Source organism: Ictalurus punctatus, chromosome 24 (genome assembly GCF_001660625.3).
Source record: "Ictalurus punctatus breed USDA103 chromosome 24, Coco_2.0, whole genome shotgun sequence".
Taxonomy (NCBI): Eukaryota; Metazoa; Chordata; class Actinopteri; order Siluriformes; family Ictaluridae; genus Ictalurus; species Ictalurus punctatus.
Window position 1 is genome coordinate 1670129 of NC_030439.2, and position 13892 is coordinate 1684020.

Genomic DNA, 13892 nt, shown 5'->3' on the forward strand with positions numbered 1-13892 from the left:
CCACCACCCCACTCTCCAACTAAAATGGCTTCGCTTTTGGCCAGTTGACCTCTGGTTATGGTGAGTGATTTGCTCCATTACCTTAGTCAGTCTTGAAGCTAGCGCTTTTGAGAGCAGTTTGTAGTCCGTGCACAACAGTGAGACCGGGCGCCAGTTCTTCAAATGCGTCAGGTCTCCCTTTTTCGGCAGTAGGGTCAGGACGGCTCTCCTGCAGCTCAATGGGAGTTCACCTCCCTTCACACTGTCTAGCAACACTTCTAGCACATCCTGCCCTACAACTGCCCAAAAGGCTTTGTAGAACTCTACAGGGAGACCGTCTATGCCTGGCGCTCTTCCATTCTCCATCCCTTGGAGAGCCTCATAGAGCTCTGCTAGCGTCAGCTCCACGTGCATGCCTTTGGCCACATGCTCTGGGAGTTTCGGCAGGTTCTTAAGGAAGCTCTCCTCCACTATCTGTGCCCCTGACCACTCCGTGCTGTACAGCTTCAAGTAGAAGCTAACTGTCTGCTTGCGAGTTTCAAATTTCTGACAGAAGATCCCCTCATTCTGTTCACACAGCATTTATGAATCTCTTCTGTCCATTCTTCTGCTCTAGACCAAAAAAGAACTTAGAAGGAGCATCCATCTCATTCATGCTCTTAAAGCGTGAGCGGACCAGCGCCCCAATAAAACATTTAGTAAAAAGTGTCAGCTGATGTTTAAAACCATAAAAGCGATCTAGTCTTGCCAGGGAGAGTGTGTTGTCTATGGAGTGGGCCCACGTGTACTGCCTCTGGTTTCTATTTAAATTTCTCCAAATATCAATCAGTTCGTGAGCCTCCATCGTCTCCCACAGGCGCTTACGGGAGGCCACATGAGGTTCTGTGTGGTTCCTGTCAAAGTTATCTGTTGTGCAGTTAAAATCCCCACCCAGAATTAAAATATCGGCAGTGTTGCAGTCAGCAATGACCTTGTCTAGTTTATTTAAGAAAACCATTCTCTCCACTGCACTGGTGGGAGCGTACACACAAATAAAAACAAAGCTCTCATTCTCATAGATAGCTCTTACTTTTAAAAGCCTCCCATTTAAAACCTCATCTACTGTATAAGAACTGGGAGTAAAATTGCGAGCAAACAGTAGGGCAACCCCACCACTAACTGATGTATTGTGACTTAAAATTGCCAGCGCACCCCACTCCTTCATCCAGATAGTAGCACTGTTAACATTACTATGTGTTTCCTGCAACATCGCTACATCAATACACTTCTGCTTTAGTAACTCATAGTTTTACACGTTTTTCATGTTCTCTTGCCCCGTTAACATTTACACTTGCAATACGAATCCCAGTCATAAGAACAAGGTGTAGATAAAACAAGCAGATGATAAAACCCATTCTAATATAAAACACACCAAACACTCTACTGGTCATCATCAGGAGTTTCTCTGCTGACTTTAGTCATGAATTTCTTCAGACGATAGATCTCAGTGTCAGTAAAAGCTCCTTCCCTTCTAAAATGTTTGACATCATGGATAAACTGCTTCAGATCTGCGAAGTGCTCTTCTACTACAACGTCCTTTTGCCATTTGGTATTCCGTAAGAACTCCTTAATGCTCTCGGCACGGTATACGACTTCTCGCTTTTCTGTAGATACAAAAATGCTGGAGCCATAGCCTTCTACACTGAATTTAAACACTAGGTTCAGTTCCTCTACACCATCTTTCAGAATCATAAAAACCATTCTTCTAAAAGACACCAAGTGCTTAACTAGTGGGGACTTACAGCCAAGGGGGATTTTCTTTATGGGGGAGACCAACCGCCCGGATCTAGACAGTTCTTTGGATATGATCTCATCGGAGATGAAGGGAGGGACATTAGACAGTATAACCTTTTTGGATGGGGAACGTAGGGAAGAGACCATCGTAAGCTCATTATTGAGTACAGTTCCTTTCTGCACTAGCTTGTTTGCCCTATCAACGTCATTCACAAAGACTACAACTGCATTGTTCATGCGGGAGGCAGAGACAATGTTCTCATGTCCCACCACTTCTCCTCCCGCTAACACACACTCCTCCACACTCGCCCTGCACGCCACCCTCACACCGTGCCGGTGACTCAAACTCTCACACAGCCGCGTGTTCGGAGCCGCCACGCTCCTCCACTGCGACACACACACACACGCACGCACTTACTCGCTTTCACACTCGTTCACACACACACACACACACACGCACTTACTCGCTTTCACACTCGTTCACACGCACACACACGCACTTACTCGCTTTCACACTCGTTCACACACACACACACACACTCGCTTTCACACTCGTTCACACACACATACTTGTGCAAGTCTATATTGGGGACTACATGCTGGATCCTCCAATGCGGGGACCCGTATTTCTAAAAGGTTTAGGAGCAAACCAAAGACAGATTCGTGTTTCTGTTGAAGCTGTAAAACCGTCTGTCACTTCAAATTAAAGAAAAAACGTCAATAAAGCAATGTGACATTTTTCCACATTCTGGGGACAATTTCTGGTAGACCAAACGTTTGAGGACGAGCAGACACACACACACTATTATTCTGGTATTTCTAAATTGTAGGTACTTGTGAACAATCTGGGGACGCAATTTACAAACAATTGGGAAGGTGCTATAATGCATATTTCCAAGATAATTGATTAAGTCACATGAATAACAACATGCCTTTTATTTTAATCTGAAACATCTTGCCATTTGCAATGCAGTATTTTCACACAGATAGTATTTTCACACAGATAGTATTTTCACACAGATAGTATTTTCACACAGACAGTATTTTCACACAGATAGTATTTTCACACAGATAGTATTTTCACACAGATAGTATTTTCACACAGATAGTATTTTCAGGCAGTTACTAATTAACACTCAAATGTTTCTCACGAATGAAATGTAAAAAAGTAGAAAAAATAAAATTGTACAATACAAAATTCCAGCCATAAACTTAATAATAATAATAATAATAATAATAATAATAATAATAATAATAATAATAATAATAATAACAATAATAATAATAAACTAAAACTACCAATGATCTGTGCAAATAAAACCAAATGAAACCATGCAGACTTTTTCTGGGTTACATTTTCCTTTTAAGAGCAGTGATTCGATTTTTTACAAAGAACTTACCGGACAACCGATCCCTGCCTTTCAGTGCAACAGCTCAGCTTTAATACAGGCCTCACCATGTTTTTTTCCTGGCACTGTGCAAGTTTTGATGAACCTGTACAGATGTTTTTCAACTGTTTTCACTTCACTGGTCTCCCATTTCTTTTTCTTTACCACCTTAACACCTGAACAAATGCAAGATGAAGTTAGTCAAAACATATAATGTCTTTCAATTTCATGAAAACAATCATGTTTGTTTATGAGACAATACCTTTGGGAACAGATGTGGTACTGGTTGATTATCAAATTAATTCATACTTATTTCTAGCTACATAGTTACATCCAACATAGATGCCCCTTGCACATGATCTTAGGGCTTCCCAAACTAAACCATGCAAACCAATTAACCCCACATGGGGTCATGACCCCTAATTTGGGAACCCCTGAGATAATGTGAAAAGGGCACTGTGTGGCCAAAAGTATGTGGACACCTGACCAACACACCCTGATGTGAGGGTAATCGGTTGTTCAGTTCAGTTCAATTAAATTTTATTTGTATAGCGCTTTTTAGAATGGACATTGTCTCAAAGCAGCTTTACAGAAACATAAGCCACGGGATACGGATTTTAAATGTGTGAATTTATCCGAATTGAGCGAGCCGGTGGTGAGGGAAAAACTCCCTAAGAAATGTTGTTGTCTGCGTTGTGTGTTTACTTTTAATCAAATAAAAAGGCGGAAGGCAATTGGGCCGACTCTTCATTTACTCTGACAAAGAGATAATACAGTCTCATACAGTGTGTGCATTCTCCCTCAACATTTCTGTGAAATAAATTTCAAGTTCACTGCAGTTAACACGTGCTTCAAGTTCAGCGGGGAGACCCCGATTGATTTCTAGTCCTTCCCTTAACCACTCATCCACAGCTACTGAAAATACCTGTCTCTGCGTGGCCCAATGTCTAAACCTGCTTCACTGTGCGTCTGTTCAGAATTGTCTACAATGACTAGTTTTCACCCATCATCTGGCAAACAGAAATTCAGACCTACTCTTCAGCATTCGAACCTCTGCTGGGAAACCTGAAAGGATTTTTTTTCCGTTTCTGAACATGTTTCACTGGGAGTCAGTTCAGAAATTCTAGGCTTCTGTTGGGACCATGACCCTGATGAGGTTACCTGGGCTGACCTGTGAACAACTTCTTTTGCGTATTCGGTGTAGAAAGCCATTAGCCCTCCCACTGCCCACTCTTGATCCAAAACAATAGGCACATGCACTCTTAGATGTCTATTTAAGTGTCCATATCAACGGAGCACATGAAAGTGTTTGTGGTTGATGTATACTCAAGACTTAACAGAATCACCTCAAATGACCGAAGTGGTTCGTCACAAAAATCACCGTATTTATGTTTAATGTACATCATGAAACACATCCTACTTAGATATTTTTGTAGGGGAACTTGTGCTGAAGACTAAAAAGTCATGTGACTTTGAAAATAGTGCTTACATTTGTTCAAATTGACAACAATATCAGAGCGTGCCAAAATGATCAGTGTCTGAAAATACCTGGGGTCCCCCAGAGTAAACTGAGACAGAATCCTTTCCTCCAAAGATCAGAGCACTGTGCACGGTGATGTATTTACCTCTGTTTCAGGTCTGCGTGTGTATTTATTGTGCTTGTAAACAGGTGGGTATAAGGGCAAAAAACACGTCTGTAGTGTCAGGATGGCCGAGCGGTCTAAGGCTCCACACTCAAGGTTTAGACCTTTTCCCTGGTAAAAGGAGGATTCTGGTCTCTAAATGGAAGCGTGAGTTCAAATCCCTCTTCTGACATTAATTTTTTAAATGAAAACACCATTAAGATAATGGCTTTTAATTCTTATGAATAGGTTGTCAGATATGGAGCGGGTGGAATTTTGGCCCACTCTCCTTTGCAAAAGTGCTTTGGTTCAGACACATTGGAGGGTTTTGGAGCATGAACTGCCTGTTTAAGGTCCTGCCTCAGCATCTCAGTTGGTTCAAGTCAGGACTTTGACTAGACCACTCCAAAACTTTAATCTCAGAGGTGGACTTACTCCTGTGCTTTGGATCATTGTCTTGCTGCATCATCCAGTTCTGCTTGTACTTCAACTTAGGGATTGAAGACTGGAGATTCTCCTTTAGGATTTTCTGATAGAGAGCAGAATTCATGTTTTCCTTGACTATTGCCGAGGCCCTGAAGCAGCAGAGCATCCCCACAAGTGCCACCTCCATGCTCGACTGTAGGTATGATGTTCTTTTTGTGGAATTCTGTGTTTGGTTTACGCCAGATGTAACGGGACTCCTGTTGTTTAAAGAAACATACCCGGATTAGGAAATGCTTCACAGTTTGTCAAATTTCAGTCGTAGTCGGCAGGATTTGAACCTGTGTGGGGAGACCCTAATGGATTTCTAGTGCATCACCAAGTCCATAGGGAACATTCTGTGAAATGTTCAACCCTGGAGGTGTGAGGTGAACGTGCTATCAAAAGTCTTGCATATGTTAGTAGTTTTGTTTTGTGTCATAAAGATGGTTTTAAGATATTGTCGAATCTCAATAAGAAAAACATCAAACATAGACTACATGTATAGACTACAAACAAAACTTCTTTCCAGTGTAAACAGAAATAAACATCAATATATTGTTATTAATTTGAACAGACTTTTCCATACGAGCTCAGAACCTAAATAAATGCTCTCTGGCTGTTTACACAGTTAACATTCTGTATTAATATCTCTTCTAAATTTCTTGATATAAACATTGACTGGGTCGACACGATGAATTATCAGAAGTGATCTTTATCTGCTGTTTCTGCTGTCAGTGTTGAGTGGAACAGGTCATATCCTGTCTCTCTAAAACTCCCCCCATTAAGGAAGAACAGAGTCCGAGACGACTGCAGTCCTTTTGCAGTGTTCTGCTCTGGTGAGTTTAGTTTTATTCTCGGTTTATGGAGAATTCTCATTTTCAGCTCTGTGAAAGGAAGTGATTACTAACTGGACCTGCAAACTCGTATATTAACTTTAAACAAACCTGAAATCAGGGTGTGATTACTTTTGATCAAAGTGAAAGTGAATCTGAACATTCGGACCGGAGAGAACAACAGCAGCAGCAGAATAAAATGGCTTCTAAGTTTTCAGAGGAGGAGTTCTCTTGTCCTGTGTGCTGTGAAATCTTCACGGATCCTGTTCTCCTGCGCTGCAGTCACAGTGTGTGTAAAGTGTGTTTGCAGAAGTTCTGGGAGAACAAAGGATCCAGAGAATGTCCTGTTTGTAGGAGGAAGTCGTCTATGGAGGATCCTCCCATATGTCTGGCCTTAAAGAACCTGTGTGAGACTTTCTTACAGGAGAGAAGTCCGAGATCTTCATCAGCGTCTGAAACAGTCTGCAGTCTGCACCGTGAGAAACTCAAACTCTTCTGTCTGGATGATCAACAGCCGGTGTGTTGGGTGTGTCGGGATTCAAAAATACACACCAACCATAAATTCTGCCCCATTGATGAGGCATTAACAGACTGTAAGGTAAATAAAACGTTCCTGTAAAAGGTACATGTAAAAAAGAGTTTATTCTACATATCAATATCTACAGGTTCAATATAAACACAGTGTAATAATTCAATAATAAATGATAATTGCCTTGTGATAAATTTAGTAAATAATAACAAATGTGAGTCTGCTATTCCATCATCTTCAGATTTTCAGCATCTGAAGTGTCTCCTGTATAAACAGGAGCAGATCTTCCATGTTAGACTAAAGCAGTGTACACCAATAAACCCACATCCTATAAGTCTACACTTTTCATTGTTTCTCCTGTACTTGGTGCATTTGAAAAGCTCTAATGAGTGCTTGTAAGAGAGAATTCAGCTATTACTAAACACAGAGTCTCCATGCAGTGTGTTGATTTGTTCCAGGAGGAGCTGAAAACTGCTCTGAAGCCCCTACAGGAGAAACTGAAGATCTTTAAAGACTGTAAACTGCACTGGAGTCAGACTACAGAACATATAAAGGTTAGAATCAATAAGATGGGTTTGATATTAGAACGATATTTTGCATCACTGCAGAATCACTTCTATTTCATTTGATTTCCTCTTCACTGCAGATTCAGGCCCAACACACAGAGCGGCAGATTAAGGAGGAGTTTGAGAAGCTTCACCAGGTTCTACGAGATGAAGAGGCAGCCAGGATAGCTGCACTGAGAGAGGAAGAGGAGCAGAAGAGTCAGATGATGAAGGAGAAGATTGAGAAGCTGAGCAGAGACATATCATCTCTTTCAGACACAATCAGAGGCGTAGAAGAGGAGATGAGAGCCGAAGACGTCTCGTTCTTACAAGTGAGGATCATTTAGTCAGTGTTTATACAGTGAGAAAGTAAAACTTCTTTCCATCATCAGAAACGTCACATTTCAGTGGTGTAAAAATGTCAATCAGATCCACTGATATTTGCTTTGTTGTTTTACAGAACTACGAGGCCACAGTGAGAAGGTGAGTGATGTGCTTCCTGTCTCTCTCGTTCTCTGTGTTTCTGACTCCAAACCCACAGCAGCACTGACTCCTGAATGTTTTTGCAGAGCTCAGTGCACACTGCAGCATCCAGAGGAGCTTTCAGGAACACTGATCCATGTGGCAAAACATCTGGACAACCTGAAGTTCAGAGTCTGGGAGAAGATGCAGGACGCGGTCCAATACAGTAAGAATCTTCCTTCCTTTCTTTCTTTCTTTATTTCTGTTTCTCTGCCTTTGTTAATTACATTAAAGTGGTCTTTATAGTGATGTTTCATTTGTGTAATGTTTTGGGATTGTTGTTGTTGTTGTTGTTGTTGTTATTATTATTATTATTATTATTATTATTATTACACACATATGTGGTGACCTTTTGAACTGATGTAATGTAATATAAGGGAACTTTTATTTTGAAAGGCTTCTGATGCGTCAGACTGTTCAGTGGTTGAAGCGCGAGTGTAAAAATGGATTACAAAAGTTTTAGATTTACAATTCTTTTAAAGATTGTTTACATTTATAATTTAACTACACCCGGTTATATATGTTTATTCATTAATATTGTAATCACAGTTATCATCTCTTTAGATTAGGCTAATGTTAGCTAGTTCCATACTAACGTAATGCTTAAGTTAGCTTAGCTCCAATGTGTGTGTGTGTGTGTGTGTGTGTGTGTGTGTGTGTGTGTGTGTGTGTGTGTGTGTGTTTTCAGCACCTGTAACTCTGGACCCCAACACTGCTGACCCTCTCCTCATTGTATCTGATGATCTGACCAGTGTGAGATTCAGTGATGAGGAACAGAAGCTTCCTGATAATCCAGAGAGATTTGATGATTATAGTTACTGTATCCTGGGCTCTGAGGTCTTTAACTCAGGGACACACTGCTGGGACGTTGAAGTAGGAGACTGTACACTGTGGTTAGTGGGTGTGATGACAGAATCTGCTCAGAGGAAGGGAAATATATTCTCCAGAAGTGGAATCTGGTGTGTGGGGTATTGTGGTGGTAAATATGGAACATGTTCTACAACACAGTCATTCACTCTCCTCTCAGTAACACAGAATCTCCAGAGGATCAGAGTGCAGCTGGACTGGAACAGAGGAAAGCTGTCGTTCTCTGACCCTCTCACTAACACACACATACACACTTTCACACACACATTTACTGATAAATTACTGCCATTTATAAATGTTGGTTGTAATAAATCTCCTGTAAAGATCCTCCCACTTCAGTGCTCTGTAAGAGTGAATCAGATCAGTTAGAGCTGATATTGTTTTATTCCAATTCATTAATGAAATATTGCTGATGAAAAGATTCATGTTCTCTGTGAAAGTCTGTTTTTACTGAACACTTCATTGTGGAATTTATTTTGAAGTGTTATATTATTATTTCGACTCACCTTAACAATTACATCAAAATAATAAGATAATATCTGGAATATTAATATATCTCGAAATTCCAAGTTATTAAATGAAATTTTTAAAGTGAAAATAACGACCTACTGTGTTGAAATAATGAATTATTAAATAAAAATAATGTGATGAAGTTCAAATAACTCCATAGTACATTTTCCCCACAATGTTCAGTTCAGGGCTTCCAGAAACAAATAAACCACAGAATGATGTGTAAATGTAGATCTCTATGAGTTAGATTATTACATTTTATTCCTGAATTTAAATCACTGTAAATAAACTGAGGCTTTGAAGACTGGTGTCTTTACTGTATTTGTATTGTTAGCGCTATGCTGTTAATCCTGGGTGAAATGTTTAGCTGGATGTGTGTGTTGTGTGAAACTGTGCAGTGGAGGAGAATTCAAATCGAGCTCTAAGTTTCCCTCCACCAGCAGTTTGTGCTTGTGTAAAGATCAGATGGATCTGTACGTTAATCCTGCATTAGGTGCCGATTCACAATTTAAAATGCGATTCAGAATGAAATGAAATCACTTTGTTCACAGTGAGAATGTGGGGCGGATGTGGAAGAGAGAGTGGTGGGGAGAGAGTCAGACATTAAAGGGGCTAAAAACAACAATTTTATAATAATACCGTTCTCTAGAGTCATTTAACCACACGTTCTGTTCAAGTGTCATGTTATTCATCCATATTTCCACAGAGATCATCCAAGAATTAAATCATCTCCAACCCTCAAAAACACAAATGACATCCTGAGGAGATCCACAACTCCTCTTAATGTGTGTATTTATCAGCATTTATCTGAAAGCTACATTCTGAACTACTACTACACTCAGCACAGAACCTCACATATAAATAAGTTCCCTCTCATTTAAACTTCTCCAGTGTTGAGTGTCTTCATCTTTAATTTACTGCATACGTACAAAATACATTTTAGAATCCTAACTTCATTCATTTAATATTCACACATGGGGGTTTTTAGAGGGAATAAAATCCTGTCAGAAGTGGGATTCGAACCCACGCCTCCATTTAGAGACCAGAATCCTCCTTTAACCAGGGAGAAGGTCTGAACCTTGAGTCTGGTGCCTTAGACCGCTCGGCCATCCTGACACTACAGCTGTGTGTTCCCTCCCTTTTTTCCACCTGTTTACAAACACACTCATTAGACTTGCTGACCTGAAACAGAGTGAATACATCACAGTGCACAATACTCTGACCTTTGGAGAAAAGGATTCTGTCCCAGTTTTTAATAAGATCTTCAATAACTACCATGTCAGCTTTTTAAATGTTTAGAGAAGAGGGTTATCACTGCTTGTGTTTTTAAATTTTTTTAAACCATTTCCATGGGGTGTACTTGTTTTTTCACGTGATTATAGATAGATAGATAGATCACTTTATTAATCCCAGAGGGAAATCCACATATTACAGCAGCACAGAGAGGTAGAAGTATACTAAAGTAATTTAACATTATAAATGAAGCAAATAAGAATAAATATACGTGTGTATCGACGCGCTCGCTTCGTCGGTCATCATCTTCCAGGACTGAGCCGTTATAAAAGTGAGGGTTGTTGCGTGCGCATTCAGACACTGCAGCGTAGGGCGAGAACCGCGACCTCAATATACGAGATATAAACTAATTATTAAAACTACATACATTCATTACTATTTAACAATAACGCAGGAGCGCCACCGAGTGTAGAGAAGTAAAGGTACATTTCTGTAATTAAAAATGAACTTGAGTAAGAGTATAAGTACGGCCAGTTAAACCTACTCTTAAGATCACATTGTTTTTGTATATAGAGTGTTACTTCCCACCTCTGGAAATACCGCAGCTGGAAAATATAATCCTTTCTTTTCTCTTTTTGTTTGTCCGGAACATCCAGAGCACATCACATTCATGCAGCACTACAGCTCTGTCCTTTGGGTCAGTTTCACCTCGCAGGTCAGTTTAGCAGCTCAGTTCAACATCTACAGAAAAATGCTGCCTACAACCGCTGATCTCTCTCAGCTCTGCGTATCACAGATGCACACTTCTGAAGAAAACATTTCATCTGTGCAGGAAGAACCTGACACTAACAATTCTGTATAAAATGTTCACCAAGTGGAGGAACTGCCAGATGATTGCAGCTTGGACCAGACACAGTTGTGAAATGTTCCAGAAGTTATAGATCCCATAAGCACAGTATAGTAGAGGAGCTCCCAGACTGTTCATATACTAAATCTGAGCCCGTCGTATTATTTGATCTGACAATAATCCATTAAATCTTGTTAGTATAGCAGTGCTATGAGAGTTGTGTTCCCAGGCTAAGAGACAGGGGAAGAGCAGACGCAGTCAGTGTGGCTCATGGGGTATTTCTGCTCAAATAGCAGAAGGGTCTCTCCAATAGAAATAGGGTTTGCTCAGCAGATAAACAGTATGGAACATCTCCCACACCCCAAAATACACGGCATGGTTTGTGAAATTGTATCGCTCGATGGCGGAATACTGTAGTCACTTTGCTGCAACACTGTGATCCCAGAGAACTTTATGTTAGCAATTTCACTGACAGCAATGATCTTCAACAACGTGGCTGATGCACAGAATGTGTACGGGACACTGCAGATCTCTAATGAGAAAGGTTGTAGGCCTGGGTTTGTCAAAGACACAAAGACTGAAGGAAATCTGATAAAACATTATTAGGTGGCTATTGTTGTTAATTATAAACAACAGTGCCCTGATTTGGGAAAGACAGTTTTTTGTTTTTTTTTGAAAGACAGGACCCTATAGCTTCCACCTTACAGAGAAAACATGGCAGAAAGTTCAACAGAGCGTTTGGTTGAAAGCGATTATAAACTCGAGTGAAGTAACTGAGGCAGAGAAACCGCAGGAGCTCAGAAGTTGAATAAAGTTATAAAGAGCACGATTCAGATAAGACGTACCTTTATTGATCTCCTGTAGTGCGCGCGCACACACTCTCTCTCTCTCTCTCTCACACACACACACACACACACACGGTTTCAACACAATTTTATTTTATTTATATGGATATACATTCTTATTTAAATATTAAGATAGAGAGAGCTAGATAGAGAGAGAGCTAGATAGATAGATAGATAGATAGATAGATAGATAGAGAGAGAGAGAGAGAGAGAAAGCTAGATAGATAGATAGAGAGAGAGAGAAAGCTAGATAGATAGATAGAGAGAGCATGCTAGATAGATAGATAGATAGATAGAGAGAGCGAGCTAGATAGATAGAAAAATAGATAGATAGAGAGAGCGAGCTAGATAGATAGGGAAATAAGTATTTGACCCCTCTGCAAAACATGACTTGTTACTTGGTGGCAAAACCCTTGTTGGCAATCACAGAGGTCAGACGTTTCTTGTAATTGGCCTCCAGGTTTGCACACATCTCAGGAGGGATTTTGTCCCACTCCTCTTTGCAGATCTTCTCCAAGTCATTAAGGTTTCGAGGCTGATGTTTGGCAACTCGAACCTTCAGCTCCCTCCACAGATTTTCTATGGGATTAAGGTCTGGAGACTGGTTAGGCCACTCCAGGACCTTAATGTGCTTCTTCTTGAGCCACTCCTTTGTTGCCTTGGCCGTGTGTTTTGGGTCATTGTCATGCTGGAATACCCATCCACGACCCATTTTCAATGCCCTGGCTGAGGGAAGGAGGTTTTCACCCAAAATTTGACCGTACATGGCCCCGTCCATCGTCCCTTTGATGCGGTGAAGTTGTCCTGTCCCCTTAGCAGAAAAACACCCCCAAAGCATAATGTTTCCACCTCCATGTTTGACGGTGGGGATGGTGTTCTTGGGGTCATAGGCAGCATTCCTCCTCCTCCAAACACGACGAGTTGAGTTGATGCCAAAGAGCTCCATTTTGGTCTCATCTGACCTCAACACTTTCACCCAGTTGTCCTCTGAATCATTCAGAGGTTCATTGGCAGTCTTCAGACGGGCATGTATATGTGCTTTCTTGAGCAGGGGGACCTTGCGGGCGCTGCAGGATTTCAGTCCTTCACGGCGTAGTGTGTTACCAATTGTTTTCTTGGTGACTATGGTCCCAGCTGCCTTGAGATCATTGACAAGATCCTCCCGTGTAGTTCTGGGCTGATTCCTCACTGTTCTCATGATCAATGCAACTCCACGAGGTGAGATCTTGCATGGAGCCCCAGGCCGAGGGAGATCGACAGTTCTTTTGTGCTTCTTCCATTTGCGAATAATCGCACCAACTGTTGTCACCTTCTCACCAAGCTGCTTGGCAATGGCCTTGTAGCCCATTCCAGACTTGTGTAGGTCTACAATCTTGTCCCTGACATCCTTGGAGAGCTCTTTGGTCTTGGCCATGGTGGAGAGTTTGGAATCTGATTGATTGACTGCTTCTGTGGACAGGTGTCTTTTATACAGGTAAGGAGCTGAGATTAGGAACACTCCCTTTAAGAGTGCTCGTAATCCAGCTCGTTACCTGTATAAAAGACACCTGGGAGCCAGAAATCTTTCTGATGGAGAGGGGGTCAAATACTTATTTCCCTCATTAAAATGCAAATCAATTTATAACATTTCTGACATGCGTTTTTCTGGATTTTCTTGTTGTTATTCTGTCTCTCACTGTTCAAATAAATCTACCATTAAAATTATAGACTGATCATTTCTTTGTCAGTGGGAAAACGTACAAAATCAGCAGGGGATCAAATACTTCTTTCCCTCACTGTAGATAGATAGAGAGAGAGAGCTAGATAGATAGAGAGAAAGTGCTAGATAGAGAGAACGAGCTAGATAGATATAGAGAGAGCACTAGATAGATAGAAAGAGCTAGATGGAGAGATAAAGTGCTAGAGAGAGAGCACTAGAGAGAGAGAGAGCTAGA

The 13892-nt window shown here is 41.0% G+C and overlaps 2 protein-coding genes and 1 non-coding gene across 3 annotated transcripts in view; 1 reads left to right on the plus strand and 2 right to left on the minus strand.

Annotated features, from left to right (window-relative positions):
* The window catches only part of LOC128629044 (E3 ubiquitin-protein ligase TRIM35), a 328938-nt gene that overhangs the window by 58793 nt on the left and 256253 nt on the right, over positions 1-13892 (minus strand). The window lies entirely within an intron of this gene.
* Positions 6087-9335, plus strand: LOC128629027 (E3 ubiquitin-protein ligase TRIM35). The gene is made up of 6 exons (XM_053675099.1): positions 6087-6658; positions 7048-7143; positions 7236-7466; positions 7595-7617; positions 7704-7822; positions 8345-9335. Exons 1-6 carry the CDS (start codon positions 6260-6262, stop codon positions 8890-8892), a joined length of 1416 nt encoding a protein of 471 aa, XP_053531074.1. The 5' UTR covers positions 6087-6259; the 3' UTR covers positions 8893-9335.
* Positions 10036-10149, minus strand: trnal-caa (transfer RNA leucine (anticodon CAA)). Its single transcript has 2 exons — positions 10112-10149; positions 10036-10081 (listed from the first exon to the last, which is right to left on the minus strand). It is a non-coding gene; the product is annotated as a tRNA-Leu (tRNA).